Source organism: Bufo gargarizans, chromosome 7, assembly GCF_014858855.1.
Source record: "Bufo gargarizans isolate SCDJY-AF-19 chromosome 7, ASM1485885v1, whole genome shotgun sequence".
Classification (NCBI taxonomy): domain Eukaryota; kingdom Metazoa; phylum Chordata; class Amphibia; order Anura; family Bufonidae; genus Bufo; species Bufo gargarizans.
Genome location: NC_058086.1, coordinates 149,752,684 through 149,770,706, shown reverse-complemented (window position 1 = coordinate 149,770,706; position 18,023 = coordinate 149,752,684). Strand labels below are relative to the sequence as shown.

At 44.5% G+C, this 18,023-nt stretch overlaps 1 protein-coding gene across 6 annotated transcripts in view; it reads left to right on the top strand.

Annotated features, from left to right (window-relative positions):
* Positions 1-16,751, top strand: part of LOC122943227 (dimethylaniline monooxygenase [N-oxide-forming] 2-like) — a 108,623-nt gene extending 91,872 nt beyond the window's left edge. For all 6 annotated transcript variants that reach the window (XM_044300813.1, XM_044300809.1, XM_044300811.1 and 3 more), the window contains 3 exons: positions 10,287-10,642; positions 10,760-10,832; positions 14,677-16,751. In XM_044300813.1, the coding sequence (XP_044156748.1) occupies positions 10,287-10,642; positions 10,760-10,832; positions 14,677-15,028 (781 nt within the window). In that variant the 3' untranslated portion in view covers positions 15,029-16,751. The remainder of the gene's footprint in view (positions 1-10,286; positions 10,643-10,759; positions 10,833-14,676) is intronic.
* The last annotated feature ends 1,272 nt before the right edge of the window (positions 16,752-18,023 follow it).

Below are 18,023 nucleotides of genomic sequence, written 5' to 3'. Positions count from 1 at the left end.
ACTGACTGACCTTCATTTCTTAAAGTAATGATGGCCACTCGTTTTTCTTTACTTAGCTGCTTTTTTTCTTGCCATAATACAAATTCTAACAGTCTATTCAGTAGGGCTATCAGCTGTGTATCCACCTGACTTCTCCACAACGCAACTGATGGTCCCAACCCATTATAAGGCAAAAAATCCCACTTATTAAACCTGACAGGGCACACCTGTGAAGTGAAAACCATTTCAGGTGACTACCTCTTGAAGCTCATCAAGAGAATGCCAAGAGTGTGCAAAGCAGTAATCAAAGCAAAAGGTGGCTACTTTGAAGAACCTAGAATATGACATATTTTCAGTTGTTTCACACTTTTTTGTTATGTATATAATTCCACATGTGTTAATTCATAGTTTTGATGCCTTCAGTGTGAATCTACAATTGTCATAGTCATGAAAATAAAGAAAACTCTTTTCATGAGAAGGTGTGTCCAAACTTTTGGTCTGTACTGTATATATATATATATATATATATATATATATATATACATATAAACTTTGTAATATATCTTATCAAAGAAAAATGCCATGGCCAAAGACTCCCCCCCCCTCCTTTTTAAACCTTCTCTCTGAATTTTGTGAGACGTAGAATGGCTGTCAGCCCAAATAAACTATGAGATTACATCATCCAATAGAAGTCTATGGAAAGGTGGGAGGAAGTGCATAGATAAACAAGCAGACAAGCATGATTCAGCAGATTTTGAACCTAGTAAGTGTTATATATCACATCACTGCATTAGTCACTTCTATACTTCACAGTATATCTCTATATTGTCCTATATAGTGCCTCTGCAACCGGCCCGGGAGAGAAGAGCTGGAGGACAGTATTGGTGGTAGTGGCCATGTTAGCTTTAGTAATGATAGTAGTCTTCACCCTTGTGTTCCCTTGGCATAACCCTTCTTCCACTTATAGTTGGTGGTTGTGGTGCCCTTGGTGTTAGATGAGCAGTGGAGCAAGGCAGGAGAACGGAGTCCCATCCATGTCGGTTATTGAGACATAAGGCCAGGCTGGCTTGATTAATGCCAATTACGGTATAGTCTCTCTTCTACAGAGTGGATGATGGGTGTAACAGTGCAAATTGAAGTAGGAGGCATAGTCTCAAAATATAACACTGAGTAGGCTTTTCCCAAAGGCTACGAATATGTGGTACGCAGTATGATTGTTGTCCCTGAGTCTCTTTTCTTAGATGCAAGCAATGTTTCTAAATGACCAAAGCCATGCAATTTCTCTTATTATCTATCTGCGATGCCCTAATGCGGGGTGTAGTCCTAAAACGTTTGTCCAGTCCAGTTCAGTAGTGTGGCAGGTAAACAAGCATTACATTTCAATAACTTTCTTGTCCAAGCATTGTCCCTTTTTTATAGAGTCAGTTATTTTCTCCTTTAGGGGTTAGTTCTTAGCACAGTTGCTCTTCTGGTACCTTTTCACTCACAGGGATGGTGTCTCCCTGGAGATGAACTGTTTTCTTCTGCGTTACCTTGTCTGGCTTACACACCAGCAGCAGCATACACTTCCTCTCCTCTACTTCAGCTTACTTGCCAGGAACTCCTAACCTAAGGATTTGGGGCTAACCCAAGGCCTGGCAACCATCACTAGGGACTTCCAGTCAACTATTTCCTACCCATACACTAGACATTTGGAATACACAGTGCATAGGAAAGTTACTTTAGCCATTTATACCACTGAAAGAGCTGTTAGCATCACTGTGAACTATTTTAATAGTGAACCATAGCATTAACCCTTTAGCAGTGAACCAACAGGTCACTGCACCCCGGGGTGACATGCACAGGAGAAAACTGCTAAAAATCCAGATACAAGTCATATAATGATCATGCCAACACACATGCATACAAACATGGAAAATTTATCTGAAAGTTTAGCACACTTTAAGTTACACCAACTACAAGTTACAATGCTCAAAGAGGTTGTTAATCAGCTTTACACACATTGTGAAAACCATATTTACAACATCCGACATGTTATGAAGAAATAATTCTGCATAAAAAGGCATGCAAATAGCTTTAGAGTATCCCTCACAGAGTTAAAGTGAAGTGAGACCCTATTAATCCACTTATAGTTCACTTGCAAACATGCACACTGAATGTGGTACTGGAATGCAAAGTGGAAAGATACTGTAGATAATGTGTGCTGGCCTCATACTATTATATAGAAGGAACCTGGCTAGCTTTTAGTGGCAATATGATTGGTGCTTCTACTGCAGGCTTTCATAGTGCAATGTTCTAATAATGGGTATTCTAGCTTTGTAAAGTGGTGACTAGAGATGAGCAAATCAAAGTTGACGAAGTGGAATTCGATCCGAATTTCCGTAAAAAATTTATTTGCACCAAATCTAAATTTCCTAACGCTTCGTGGTAACGTATCGCATTTTTTCCTAAAATGGCTGCTGCACATGTGAGGACATGGAGCAAGGAACTCTGGGAATGCGGGATCACCCATAATGCTATGCATGCATGCAGCCAATCATCAGCCAGCCCTGTGATGAAAATAGCCTCAGCCATCTTGGATTCTGCCATTTTCCAGTGTACTTAGTGCAGGGAGAGACGTCAGCAGGCGCTAGGGACAGTGCTAGGAAAGACTTGATTGTGGGGAAAAAAACATTTACAAGTACGGGGAAAGATTATTCAAGGTGTAGAGATAGAATAGGGAGGAATAATTCCACAGCATTTATGTTGAACAGGGTTCAGTAGGGGAGGTTACAGCCTGGGTAATAGGAACAATCCTATTACACCTTGCTGCACTGACTGGGGATCCAAATTGCCATCATACAGCTCTGCAATTCCAGCAAACCGTTCTTGTTATTGGGGTGCAAGAGCTGTTTGATACAGCCATTAATAGGGTTTATTACAAGGAAATATTTATATGTCTTATTTTCCCTTGTGCGGTGCAGTTATGTGTTCTAAAGCATTTTTTGGCTTCTATTAATGGGGAAAAAAGGGCTCATTAGCCGTTGTGTGGTGAAGTGCTAAAACTTTTTGTCGTGTATTAGTGGCACAATAAAAAACTGTATTTGCTGTTCAGTGGTGCAGTTATATGTTCTAAAGCCCTTTTTGTTGTGTATTAGTGGCAAAAGACAAATATATTTGCTGTTCTGCGGTGCAATTATATGTTCTAAAGCCTTTTGTGTCGTGTATAAGTGGGAAAAAAAATAAAGGCCTATTTGCCGTTTAGCGGTGTAGAGATATATGTTCCAAATCCCTTTTGTGGAGTGTATAAGTGGCAAAAGAAAAATATATTTGTCGTTCAGCAGTGCAGTTATATGTTCTAAAGCCCTTTTTTGTGTGTATTAGTGGCACAAATAAAGTATTTGCCGTTGTGTGGTGAAGTGAGAAAATGACAGCCCTTTTTGGCGTGTATTAGTGGGAAAAAAGGGCTTATAAGCCGTTGTGTGGTGAAGTGAGAAAATTACTAATTTTTTTGGGGTGTTTTCATTTCCTTTTTATTTATTTATTTGATCTAACAGTATGTCAGACAGAGAAGTGCCAGGCCCTGCACAGGGGCGTGGCAGAGGCCTACATTTTTCTGGCACAGGTCGCAGCAGAGTAAGAGGGCGTGGCAGCAGGAGTTGCAGCGAGAGGCCTGAACTCCCAGTGTCATCTAGCGGTCATGTCTTGACCAGCAACCCAGCTGTTCTTGAATGGTTGACTCGGTCATCCACTTCGTCCCAAGTGACATCAGACACCCCCAGCCAAGAGTTGGTGGGTTCATCAGACACAACCCATGAACACAGACACAGCCCGGCACAGCTCGCAGTCGGTCTCTTACAGCAGGCCCGAGATTGTGTGAGGCGAGCCTGGCGAGCTGAGCCACTGCAGCTGCCAGGTCATGTTCCGGAGCATGGAGGAGGAGCTTAGGGGCGCAGCATCCAAGTACTGCGGAAGGATCCGCTCAATGTGTGAGGGCGGCGGCCGGTGCTCTGCAGACAGGGAGGGAGCAGAAGACTTCAAATAGTGAGTACCTGTTCTTATAGGTTTTTTTTTTGTTTTTTTTTTACCGAATATCTTTCATTAAATGGGGGCAGGGTCTAATTAAGGGGGGCAGGGGACTGGATAGGGGGGACAGAAACTGGGTATGATTAAGGGGGCAGGGGACTGGATAAGGGTGACAGACACTGGGTATGATTAAGGGGCAGGGCACTGGCTTTGGTTGACACTGGGTATGATTAAGGGGGGCAGCAGGGGACTGGGTAAAGGTGACAGGGTATGATTAAGGGGGGCAGGAGACTGGCTATGGGTGACACTGGGAATGATTGAGGCCCTTAATCATACCCAGTGTGACCCATAGACAGTCTCCTGCCCCCCTTAATTATACCCTGTCACCTTTACCCAGTCCCCTGCCCCCCTTAATCATACCCAGTGTCAACCAAAGCCAGTCCCCTGCCCCTTAATCATACCCAGTGTCACCCTTATCCATTCCCCTGCCCCCTTAATCAAACCCAGTGTCTGTCACCCTTAATTTAAGGGGGGAGTCAGCAGGGTGGTAGCAGTGGGAGGTTAGTAGCCAAACCTGCCCAGGGTAGATCAACTGCTTCCCAAAAGCCTACCTGCCCAGAAAGTAGTGGTGTACGGGTTCACGGAAGCAGCGGCGGTAGCAGTCAGTCAGTGTGTAGTGTTGGGTGTAAAATCTTCTACTTGGCGGTGTGACAGTTTTTTGTTAAGCCACTGGAGGAGGTGAACATGGCCATATGTAGAATCTGCGGGCAGAAGGCGAAGCGCGGCCAGGGTGCCAATTTTGGCACCACGGCCCTGCGTCAACATATGCAGCGTCACAATAAAGTGACCTGGGAGAACCATGGCTCTGATGTGGTGGTCCAGCCTGCCGCAGCAACCGCTGCATTACCCAGTGGCACGCACCAGGTTTCAGGCAGTCAAGGCTCCACGACCTCAGCCGAAGGAAGCTGTCTGTCCTTCCCATCATCTGCTGGTCCTAATGCTCCTGCTCCTCCTCCTCCTCGTCAGTCATCCTTCTGCAATTGCTCACCGAAGCGATTGCCAAGAGACAATAGTATGAGTGCACTCATCCAACGGCATAGAAGCTGAATATGCTCCTGTCCAAGTTGCTGGTGCTGCAGTCCCTCCCTTTTCAAGTGACCTTTCAACGAACTTATGGCTTGTGCCGAGCCGAGGTGGAGAGTTCCAAGCCGTCATTTATTTGCCAAAAAGGCAGTGCCAGCCCTGCACACACATGTAGAACAGAAGTTGGGCCAGTCCTTGAGCCTGTCGGTGTCTGCCAAAGTGCTCGGCACGTGTGGAGCTGTAACTACGATCAGGGACAATACATGTCCTTTATGGCCTACTGGGTGAATGTGGTTCCTGCACAGCCACACCAGCAACTTGGCCAGGTGACGCCGCTTCCACCTCCACGTTGTCACGCCGTTGGTCCTGCAACAATTTCTGCCTCTGCCTCCTTATCCACCTTCGTGTCCTCAGCCTCCACTGCAGGGACAATTCACAGTGCCCCTTCAGCATACCTCATGTGCAGGGCACAGTGGTGTCACACTGTTCTGCACCTCGTTTGCATGGGTGAACGGAGTCACATGGTGACCAACAACGGGAAGAACATGGTGTCGGCACTGCGTCAAGGAGGGCTGAGCCATGCACCCTGCATGGCACACGTTCAATCTGGTTGTCAAGCGGTTCCTGAAGTCTTCCACCCATCTGCAAGACATCCTAAAAATGGCCAAGAAAATTTGCATGCACTTCTGCCATTCATACACCGCAAAGCACACCCTCCTTGAGCTGCAGCAGCAGAACTGCATACTCCAACATTGGCTATGCGACATTTCCACTTGTTGGAATTCCACCCTTCATATGTTAGACTGACTATACGAACAGAGAAAGGCCATAAAAGATTTCTTGATGATCCAAACGGACAGGAGTACTTCTCTGTGTAACTGTGATGTCAGCCAGTGGCAGCTCATGCGTGACACCTGCCGTTTGCTCAGGCCCTTTGAGTAAGCCACTTTATTTGTCAGTCACCAGGACTACAGGATGAACAACGTCATTCCACTGCTTCATGTCCTGGAACAGATGCTGGTAATTCTGGCTGGTCAGTGGACGGGAGACGTAGCGCCTCGATCTCACAGCCACATGAGCCCTTTGGGGGCTGAAATGGAGGAGAAGGAGGACATTAAAGCACAAGCAATGTGGAGCAAGATGGGGGGTTTTTACACACAAGTGATAGGAGAGGAAGAGCAGGAGTAGCCAGAGGAGCTACAGGGCGATGAGGAAGATGAGGCATAGGACCCAGACACACCGTGGCATTATGCAGTTGAGAAGGAGGCAGGGAGTCCCTCCAAGTCACTTGTACAAATGGCCCGATGCATGCTCACTTGCTTGCATAGTGACAGCTGAATTGTCACCATTCAGCAGAGGGATGACTTCTGGCTCTCCACCTTGTTGGACCCTTGCTACTGGTCCAAAATGGGGGCCTTTTTTACACCCGCTGAGAGGGAGGACAAACTGAACTACTATAGAGACATCCTATGTAGTGAGTTGGCCGCTGCCTATCTGCGCCATCGTCCATCCTCTCGCAGGTCTGACCAGGAGGGCCCTCTGCGCTCACATTCCTCTGCCATGGCTGCTGTGGGAGGGAGGGGGAGTAGAAGCAGTAACAGCTCCATCAGCAGCAACCTGAGTCTAGAGTCACTGATGAGCAGCTTTCTTCACCCGCCTAGTGAAGAACCTACTCACCAGCAGCAGCAGCTAGACCTGGAGCAGGACCTGAACCAGCAGGTGGTGGCATACTTGGACAGTACCCTGCCACCCCACATTGAATATCCGCTGAACTAGTGGGCAGCCAAACTGGATTTATGGCAGCAACTAGCAGAGTTTGCTCTGGAAAAGCTGTCCTGCCCGGCCAGTAGTGTGGCATCAGAGCGGACGCCTGTCCACCCAAGATGTGGAGAGAATGACCTTTGTCAAGATGAATCAGGTGTGGATCAGCCAGGATTTCCACCCACCAATGCCTGATGCATCTGACTAGATCATCCATGGTGCTACACCAACACTTTGACAAAAGAGACCTGTTTCTTCTGGCTACCTGCCTTAGCTACTATTCTGATGCTGTCACCCGCCTGATGCCACATATGTGATGCCAAGTACTCCTTCTTTCACCCACCATCTCCAACTGGTACTCGTATTGCCACCCACCTCCCCACTCTGTCACCGGGTCACTCTGTGGTCTCCTGATTCTGCTGCCACCTCCTCACTATGTCACCTTGACACTCTGTGGTCTCCTCATGCTGCTGACACCTCCACACCCTGTCACTGGATCACTCTGTGGTCTCCTGATGCTGCTGTCACCTCCACACTATGTCACCTTGCCACTCTGTGGTCTCTTGATTCTGCTGTCACCTCCACACTATGTCACCTTGCCACTCTGTGGTCTCCTGATGCTGCTGCCACTGCTGCTGCTGCCACTGCTGCTGCCGCCACCTTCACACTCTGTCATTGTGCCACTCTGTGGCCTCCTGATGCCGCCACCACCTCCACACTGTCATTGTGCCACTCTGTGGCCTTCTGATGCTGCCGCCACCTCCACGCTCTGTCATTGTGTCACTCTGTGGGCTCCTGATGCTGCCGCCACCTCCACACTTTCATTGTGCCACTCTGTGGCCTCCTCCTGATGCTGCTGCCACCTCCAGACTCTGTCATTGGGCCACTCTGTAGCCTCCTAATGCTGCCGCCTCCTTCACACTCTGTCATTGTGCCTCATGATGTTGCCACCACATCTACATTGTCATTGTACCACTCTGTGGCCTCCTGATAATGCTGCCACCTCTACAGTCTAAACACAAAAGGGGGGGTCAGCTCAACCCAATACGCAGGTGCACGTTGCTTGTGGCTGCAAATATACATCTGACAAACACAAGGTGCAACAGCACACTACAAACCAAAAGTAGAGTACAAAAGTATATTACATTGCAAATACTATGCTAATAACTTAGAAATACATTTTGTACAAAGTCATTTGTGCCCGTCTGCCAAACGCCAAGGCGACCTCTATAAGATGGGTCCTAACACTAAAACTCACCTGTTGGGTGCCATAACTGCGACCATGAATCCAGAGAGTGCAGGTCCCACATGCATGCTGGGCCCCCTTGATTTACGTCTGTGTGGAGCCAAAATGGCCTTCATTGAATCCAGGGGCTACAAGTACCAGCATGCATGCTGAGCAGACTATATACTCAGTCGAATTAAAATCAGCCTGCGAGGCAGGGGAGGGGCAGGAGGGAGTGCACGACCCAGCATACAGGAGTCAGCCACTACTCCTATATATAACATTAGAAACACAAAAGGGGGGGTCATCTCATCCCAATACGCAGGTGCACGTTGCTTGTGGCTGCAAATATACATCTGACAAACACAAGGTGCAACAGCACACTACAAACCAAAAGTAGAGTACAAAAGTATATTAGATTGCAAATACTATGCTAATAACTTAGAGATACTTAGCAAATACATTTTGTACAAAATCATTTGAGCCCGTCTGCCAAACGCCAAGGCGACCTCTATAAGACGGGTCCTAACACTAAAACTCACCTGTTGGGTGTCATAACTGCGACCATGAATCCAGAGAGTGCAAGCCCCACATGCATGCTGGGCCCCCTTGATTTACGTCTGTGTGGAGCCAAAATGGCCTTCATTGAACCATTTTGCAGACGGGCTCAAATGATTTTGTACAAAATGTTTTTGCTAAGCATCTCTAAGTTATTAGCATAGTATTTGCAATGTAATATACTTTACTCTACTTTTGGTTTGTAGTGTGCTGTTGCACCTTGTGTTTGCCACCTTCACAGTCTGTTATTGTGCCGCTCTGTGGCCTCCTCCTAAAGCTGCTTCCACCTCCAGACTCTGTCATTGGGCCACTTTGTGGTCTCCACATGCTGCTTCCACCTCACCACTATGTTATAGGGCCACTCTATGGACTTCTCATGCTGTTTCCACCCTCCCCACTTCCTGACTAGGCCACTATTTTGCCTTTTCGGGCTGGCTGACATCATAATTTATTTAACCCTTCTTCTGATCTTGGTAGCCAAAAGCAGAAGTGGGTATAAAACACAAAAGACATGCAAATATTCCATTCATGTATCATCTCTATTTTGGATCCACGCCTATCTTTTTTTGGCATTAGCATTACTGATGGAAAACTGACCAAATGCTGATCGAGTGAAGGCGGATGCTCAACAGACAGGATCTGTTTTTTGGGGGTTATTGTTCTGACGGATCAGAGGGAGGGAAAAATAATCAGTAACGTCAACACAAACTTACTGCTGAAACCCTCTCCGCTCTCGGGGGGGGGGGGGGGGGGCTCTACTTGTATAAGTGTTTAATAGAACAGGTTCTGTAGAAATCTAAGAGCGATGCCTGACGAATGTCATACTAACTCACAGTATTATTTCACTACCACAGCAGATTACCTATGCGTGTTACTGCAAGGCACAGTGTTCTAAACCAATATAAAGGCTCTCTGCATCCAGGAAATAGAAAAAATAAAAAAATTAGAACATGTCCTATTCTTGTCTGTGTTGTGACAATAATAGGCATTTCTAACAGAGGGCAGGACATATCGATCCACAAAATGCGGAACGCACACAGGGGGTATCCATGTTTTGCGGATCTGCAATTTGACGACAGCAAAAATGGATACGGTCGTGTTCATGAGGCCTTAGGCGAATATTTCGAACATGCTGTAATCTACTTTACTGGATATTTGAAAGCTCTACTATATGTCATCCAGTAAAAAGCTCAATCCTGCACACTTCTCAACATAAAACTCCTTTTTCTTTATTATTCCACATAAAAAAAAACACCATCATAGTACAAAAAAGTTAAATAAAAATAAAAAAAAGGCCATACATATTGGACACACTTCATGTGTCCTTCCTTATGGTTAAGAAGAAGGAAACATGAGACATGTCTGAAATGGGTAGCCTGGGTTACCATGAGTTAAATTTTTTTGCATCATGTTAATGCTTTTTAATATAGAACATTAAAGAAGACGTTTTGTGCAGAAGTTTGCTGGATTCAGTCTTTTATTGGATTTGTGTAACCGAGAATGTAACGGGTTTCTGCCGTGCTCTCCTTTTTGGGAATCAGCCGGTGGAATTGGTATGCAAATAAGAAGGTGATGAGCTGATTATTATTTTTTATTTATTTATTTTACTCCATGTTATCCCATACTGTAGTTTTGTATTTTAAATTATTATCATTAATTATACTTTTAATCATAGATCTGTATGGAAAGAGCCTTTAGTGAATGAGGAACTTCCAAGCCGTATTTTGTCAGGATCAATTATGATCAAGCCACATGTCAAAAGGTTCACTGAGACAGCAGTCCATTTTGCAGATGGTTCTGTTGTGGACAATCTTGATGTTGTTTTGCTTTCCACGGGCTATGACTACAGTTTCCCTTTTCTGGATGAATCTATTGTTAAAAAAGATGACAGCAAAGGATCTTTTTACAAAAAAATAATCCCGCTGGGAATTGAAAAGCCTACAATAGCATTCATTGCATTCATCCTTCCAGTTGGGCCAACTATGGTTGTCGCTGAACTTCAATCTCGATGGGCCATTAAACTTTTCAAGGGTAAGAAATTGGAACAATGGAAACCTATACAAGGAAATATCAGCATAAAGTAAGGAAGTCATAGTTGGCATGAAAAAATGTAAATTAATTATTCTTATGAAATATTTTTTTTTTCAGGATTACACAAACTTCCAGACTCTGAAGGGATAGAAACACAAATGCTAAAGGATGAACAGCTCAGAAAGAAATGGTAAGTTAAAAGATAGCATTTTAATATGTATTTTGTGAAGTACTTAATTATGCATGGTCAGAGGCGTAGCTATAGGGGAAGCGAATGCTTTGGGGCTGGAACTCAGAAGGAGGCCTGCCCAATTGGAGGACTGGAAGATTTGATTTTCAGGGCCCCCTCAACAATATTATAAAATGTAATTATATACAGTGACAATATATACAATGACTCTGTAGGAAACAGACAAAGCGACTGTCAGGTCTAGTCTGAGAGAATGATCTTGACTAGCTTCAGGAGAGGGGGTTGCGAACAAGTTTCTGTGGGGGCCCATTGAAAAGTTTGCTGTGACCAGTCAGTTCTAGTTACGCCACTGTCCGTGGTTCATTAAATCATAGGCTATTAAATCCTGGCATATTTGTGCGCTTAATGTGTTTACCTTTTTAAACTGAGCCTATCTTTATATTTTTTAATCAGTAATGCATGTTAATGCATGAAACTATATATTTTGACTTATATTTTATCTATGTAATTCTCCATTTCCCTCTACAATTTCTCTCTAAACCTCCTCAGTCCCCAGAAAAATCAGTCTAGCGTAAAACACTAAAAAGATAATAAGGAGAGTGAAGAGGGGAATGCAGTTGCTGCTTGTCACTCAGTGTTCCAGTGAGATAGCATGACAGGGATTGGAATAGGGGAGCAGCTCATGTAAGCATGTATGGAGATAGGAAATGTATATTTACAGAAATCAGAAAGGGGAAAGAAAAAGTACATAGGATAGACTCTAAATATGCAGGTTAGACATAACAGCTGCCTAAGAATGTTTATAACAATAGAAAAAACATAAATGACACTGAAATATTATGAACAATATACAGTCGGGTCCATAAATATTGGGACATCGACACAATTCTAACATTTTGGACTCTATACACCACCACAATGGATTTGAAATGAAATGCACAAGGTGTGCTTTAACTGCAGTCTGTCAGCTTTAATTTGAGGGTTATTACATACAAATCAGGTGAACGGTGTAGGAATTACAACTGTTTGCATATGTGCCTCCCACTTGTTAAGGGGCCAAAAGTAATGGGACAGAATAATTATCATCAATAAAACTTTCACTTTTTAATACTTGGTTGCAAATCCTTTGCAGTCAATTACAGCCTGAAGTCTGGAATGCATAGACATCACCAGACGCTGGGTTTCATCCCTGGTGATGATCTGCCAGGCCTCTACTGCAACTGTCTTCAGTTCCTGCTTGTTCTTGAGGCATTTTCCCTTCAGTTTTGTCTTCAGCAAGTGAAATGCATGCTCAATCAGGTTCAGGTCAGGTGATTGACTTGGCCATTGCATAACATTCCACTTCTTTCCCTTAAAAAACTCTTTGGTTGCTTTTGCAGTATGCTTTGGGTCATTGTCCATCTGCACTGTGAAGCGCAGTCCACTGAGTTCTGAAGCATTTGTCTGAATATGAGCAGATAATATTGCCCGAAACACTTCAGAATTCATCCTGCTGATTTCAGCAGTAAAATCATCAATAAATACAAGAAAAACAGTTCCATTGGCAGCCATACATGCCTACGCCATGACACTACCATCACCATGCTTCACTGATGGGGTGGTATGCTTAGGATCATAAGCAGTTCCTTTCCTTCTCCATACTCTTCTCTTCCCATCACTCTGGTGCAAGTTGATCTTGGTCTCATCTGTCCATAGGATGTTGTTCCAGACAGAACCGTGAAGGTTTTTTTAGATGTCATTAGGCAAACTCGAATCTAGCCTTCTTGTTTTCGAGGCTCACCAATGGTTTACATCTTGTGGTGAAACCTTTGTATTCACTCTGGTGAAGTCTTCTCTTGATTGTTGACTTTGACACACATACACCTACCTCCTGGAGAGTGTTCTTGATCTGGCCAACTGTTGTGAAGGGTGCTTTCTTCACCAGGGAAAGAATTCTTCGGCCATCCACCAGAGTGGTTTTCCGTGGTCTTCCGAGTCTTTTGGTGTTGCTGAGCTCACCGGTACGTTCCTTCTTTTTAAGAATGTTCCAAACAGTTTTTTGGGCCACGCCTAATGTTTTTGCTATGTCTCTGATGGGTTTGTTTTGTTTTTTCAGCCTAATGATGGCTTGCTTCACTGATAGTGACAGTTCTTTGGATCCCATCTTGGGAGTTGACAGCAACAGATTCCAAATGCAAATAGCACACTTGAATTGAACTCTGGACCTTTTATATGCTCATTGTAATTGGGATAATGAGGGAATAACACACACCTGGCCATGGAACAGCTAAGAAGCCAATTGTCCCATTATTTTTGGTCCCTTAACAAGTGGGAGGCACATATGCAAACTGTTGTAATTCCTACACCGTTCACCTGATTTGGATGCAAATACCCTCAAATTAAAGCTGACAGTCTGCAGTTAAAGCACATCTTGCCTGTTTTATTTCAAATCCATCGTGGTGGTGTATAGAGCCAAAAATGTTAGAATTGTGTCGATGTCCCAATATTTATGGACCTGATCGTAAGGCTAATAGCATACAGACAGTATCCAGACCAGGGGCGTAGCTAACGGCTCATCGGCCATAGTGCAAGAGTTCAGCTTTGACCCCCCTGCCCTCAGTACTTTGTGGCCAGGGGCAGGGAAGCACATAGTCTTCATGCTGCCTGAGGCAAAAATTGAAACTGCACCCCCCCCCCATGCCAAATTCTTGATCTAACCCCTTCCCTCCTGCCAGAGGTGTAACTTTTGACCTACATGCTCTCTATAATACCGGTGTCTTCTAATGTGGCACAAGGGTCTTTGGGCCCACTCAGGCTCCTTGACCCAGCAGCGATTGCTACCTCTGCACTCCCTATAGCTACATCCCTGATCCAGACTGAATTCTGACCCAATCATTTTAATAAGTATATGCACATGGGTATTGTTTTTCACTGATCAACCCTCAACAAGATGTCCCCTAGCTGTAATTTGTGTTGGAACTCAGCACATCAAGCAATACATAGTCTCTATTGAAATCAATGGATTGCTCAAGGACAGGGATGTGCCGGGTCCCGCAGAACGACCCTCTTTGTAGCTGCTCTACATCTGCTTAGTAGGTGGGTGTTCCGAATAGGGTGCCTGTAAGAAGGGTAAACATGTCCGTAGTATATACCGCAGCCTGTCCTATTGTTTGTATAAGCTGTAATCCACTGTTCACTATGTTTGATATGTAACTGAAGTTGGTTTTAAGTTATCTGTCTTACTATATTGTGACTGAGTGTACTGAGCATGCTCAGACATTGTAGAAGGTGCTAGAAAGGAGGGGATGGAGATGGGTGCAGACAGGATGTAGGTATGTGAGGGAGTGTTATGGAGAGTTAGGAGGAGAAAGTCTGGAAAGATTAGAGAGAGATCCCTTAGAGGAAAGAGCAGCATCTAGAGAGAACGGATGAGACTGAGACCGGAGTGAAAGACAACACAGCGGTTAAGACTGGTGGCTAGGACTGTTACCACTGAGAGGGGTCCGTTGAGATCTGAGGGGAGACCTGTGTCCGTGGTTTGTGGAGATCCTCACAGACTGATTTTATGTCACTGCCTAACCCAGAGTTATATATTTCATTATTGAAGTAAAGTTGTGTAAAATCTGCCACCTGCCTGGTTCCTGTGCTTGTATACTACACTGGTTGTGCCACCCTTACATGCCCCCTATGTTAACTCCAAATTCCCTTGTATATTTGTAAATGGATTTTCTTTTATAACCTTTGAAATGTGAAAATATAAATGCAAACAGAATCCTTTTGTCAGACATAGTGGAATTCCATTTATGTGATGTCTATAAGAGCATTAATTATTGATTCTCTTTATCACTTTTCTTTCTACAATAAGGTTTGCAACAGCTGAAAATAATTTCCGTCGTACAGATTACATCACATACATGGATGACATAGCCTCCGATATAGGAGTGAAATTAAACATATGGAAGTTGTTCCTAACAGATCCAGTTTTGGCATGGAAGGTTGTTTTTGGACCCTGCAATTCTTATCAATTCCGTCTGACTGGTCCAGGAAAATGGGACGGAGCCCGAGAAGCAATTTTTACCCAATGGCACCGAATTGAAAGGCCCCTAAATACAAGAGTAGTAAAGCAAAATCCAAAATCTGATTTAGTACCGTGGGGTTTGTTACCTTGGATCGTTTTCCTTGGAGTGTTGTTTTTAGCTGTTGTCCTAAAAGGCTAATATGAAAACTTAAGGGGGTTATCTGATCCTGTAAACACCCCCGAAATGTCCGGGTCCCCCATGCAGAACATACTTACATGGTTCCGATACCTGCGTCTCTCCGTATGCCTGCACGGCCACCACTGCATCTCCCCATCATGCAGATCACAACATCGGAGGAAGGGGGGGGGGCAGTGTTTCAGAGAATAGCAGACTGCGACGCTGACCTGTCCCCTTGCATCACGTGTGATGTCACCCGTGACTCCAGGGGAGCAAGTCAACGTTGCAGCCTGCTATTGGCTGCACACACCCCCACCCTCACCCGTTGCCCGATGTTGTAATCTCGGGGATGGGGAGATGCAGTGGCGGCTGTGCAGGGATCGGAGGGACGGAGACGTTGAAGATCAGGTAAGTATGTTCTGTATGAGGGCCCCGGGTATTTTGGAGGATGTTTATAGGATCGGATAACCCCTTTAAACATTGACCAACATTTACTAATACAATCTAAGTATAATGCCACATGTTCAGGTTTCTGACTGCAGTGTTAGAAGCCAAAATCAGAAGTGGGCCATAAAAGGAGAGACTGTATAAAGGACACTCCTGGTTTTGGCGTCCAAAATTGCATCAAGATACTTGAATATGTGTTTACCCTAAAAGTACCCTTTTTGGCACAAATTGCACCAGAAATCATGTTTTACCTCACTAAATACATTACCATTCCCCCACCTTAACATCTAGATAACAGTGTGTAAACAATCCTGCATACATCCTGCCATCATATACATTATACTTCAAATTGTTTTCTGTTTCAAAGATTCCAAATGTATTAATAGACATTTATATATCGTCAGGTCCTTTTCCATGGGCCGATGTTTAGGCAATTATCTGGAAGAAACCAAACACTTTCAATAATTGCATGATCATAGCGAGATAATGAAATTTAGTTGGGGATGAATGATCATTATTGTAATCCCACTTCTCATGGCGATCCATTGGATGCTAGCAGCACAACCCTGTTTATATAGGGCAATGTGCTGCCAACAAACAATGATTTTATGTGACACATGAAAGATGATTGGTGGCACATTTAAATGGAGCAATTATTGGGAACAAGCCAATCAACACTCATCCCTGATAATTGTCCTGTTCCTTGATCCACATGAAAGGGCACATAGGCTGTATTCACACTTATGTTGGTTCTACCAAATTTCTAATACATTTTGACAGACAAAATGCCAATGTTATACCTTAGGAGGTAGTAATTGACTCTTGCTCATATATCCAGGATACTCCTCAAAGAGCAGAGACATATAGGGACATAGGGACACATTTATTAAGACTGGCGTTTTAGACGCCAGTCTTAATAAGCACTATACCGGGCAGTGGATCAACTGGAGTTATGAAGAGGCGCCAGCCACTTCATAGCTTTGGCGTATCCAGCACCGATTCTAAATATAAGACACCTTCTTAGCTGTCTTGCATTTAGACCTTTTTTCTACGCCTGAACCAGCCATCCCCTTCCCTGCCCACACCACACCCACTCTTTTAGACCTGGCGTGACCAGGGAGGAGTCGTAAATTGCGACACAACTAACTGTTGCTCCGCAATCTGCGCCTGAAATACGCCTAATTTTGGTGTATTTCATCTTGATAAATGACCGCCATAGATCATATATAGGAGTTTTGCCCTAGAGTGCATAGTCTTTGGGTGCATGTACAGGTCCTTCTAAAAAAATTAGCATATTGTGATAAAGTTCATTATTTTCTGTAATGTACTGATAAACATTAGACTTTCATATATTTTAGATTCATTACACACCAACTGAAGTAGTTCAAGCCTTTTATTGTTTTAATATTGATGATTTTGGCATACAGCTCATGAAAACCCAAATTTCCTATCAAAAAAAATTAGCATATTTCATCCGACCAATAAAAGAAAAGTGTTTTTAATACAAAAAAGTCAACCTTCAAATAATTATGTTCAGTTATGCACTCAATACTTGGTCGGGAATCCTTTTGCAGAAATGACTGCTTCAATGCGGCGTGGCATGGAGGCAATCAGCCTGTGGCACTGCTGAGGTGTTATGGAGGCCCAGGATGCTTCGATAGCGGCCTTAAGCTCATCCAGAGTGTTGGGTCTTGCGTCTCTCAACTTTCTCTTCCCAATATCCCACAGATTCTCTATGGGGTTCAGGTCAGGAGAGTTGGCAGGCCAATTGAGCACAGTAATACCATGGTCAGTAAACCATTTACCAGTGGTTTTGGCACTGTGAGCAGGTGCCAGGTCGTGCTGAAAAATGAAATCTTCATCTCCATAAAGCTTTTCAGCAGATGGAAGCATGAAGTGCTCCAAAATCTCCTGATAGCTAGCTGCATTGACCCTGCCTTTGAAAAAACACAGTGGACCAACACCAGCAGCTGACATGGCACCCCAGACCATCACTGACTGTGGGTACTTGACACTGGACTTCAGGCATTTTGGCATTTCCCTCTCCCCAGTCTTCCTCCAGACTCTGGCACCTTGATTTCCGAATGACATGCAAAATTTGCTTTCATCCGAAAAAAGTACTTTGGACCACTGAGCAACAGTCCAGTGCTGCTTCTCTGTAGCCCAGGTCAGGCGCTTCTGCCGCTGTTTCTGGTTCAAAAGTGGCTTGACCTGGGGAATGCGGCACCTGTAGCCCATTTCCTGCACACGCCTGTACACGGTGGCTCTGAAAGTTTCTACTCCAGACTCAGTCCACTGCTTCCGCAGGTCCCCCAAGGTCTGGAATCGGTCCTTCTCCACAATCTTCCTCAGGGTCCGGTCACCTCTTCTCGTTGTGCAGCGTTTTCTGCCACACTTTTTCCTTCCCACAGACTTCCCACTGAGGTGCCTTGATACAGCACTCTGGGAACAGCCTATTCGTTCAGAAATTTCTTTCTGTGTCTTACCCTCTTGCTTGAGGGTGTCAATGATGGCCTTCTGCACAGCAGTCAGGTCGGCAGTCTTACCCATGATTGCGGTTTTGAGTAAT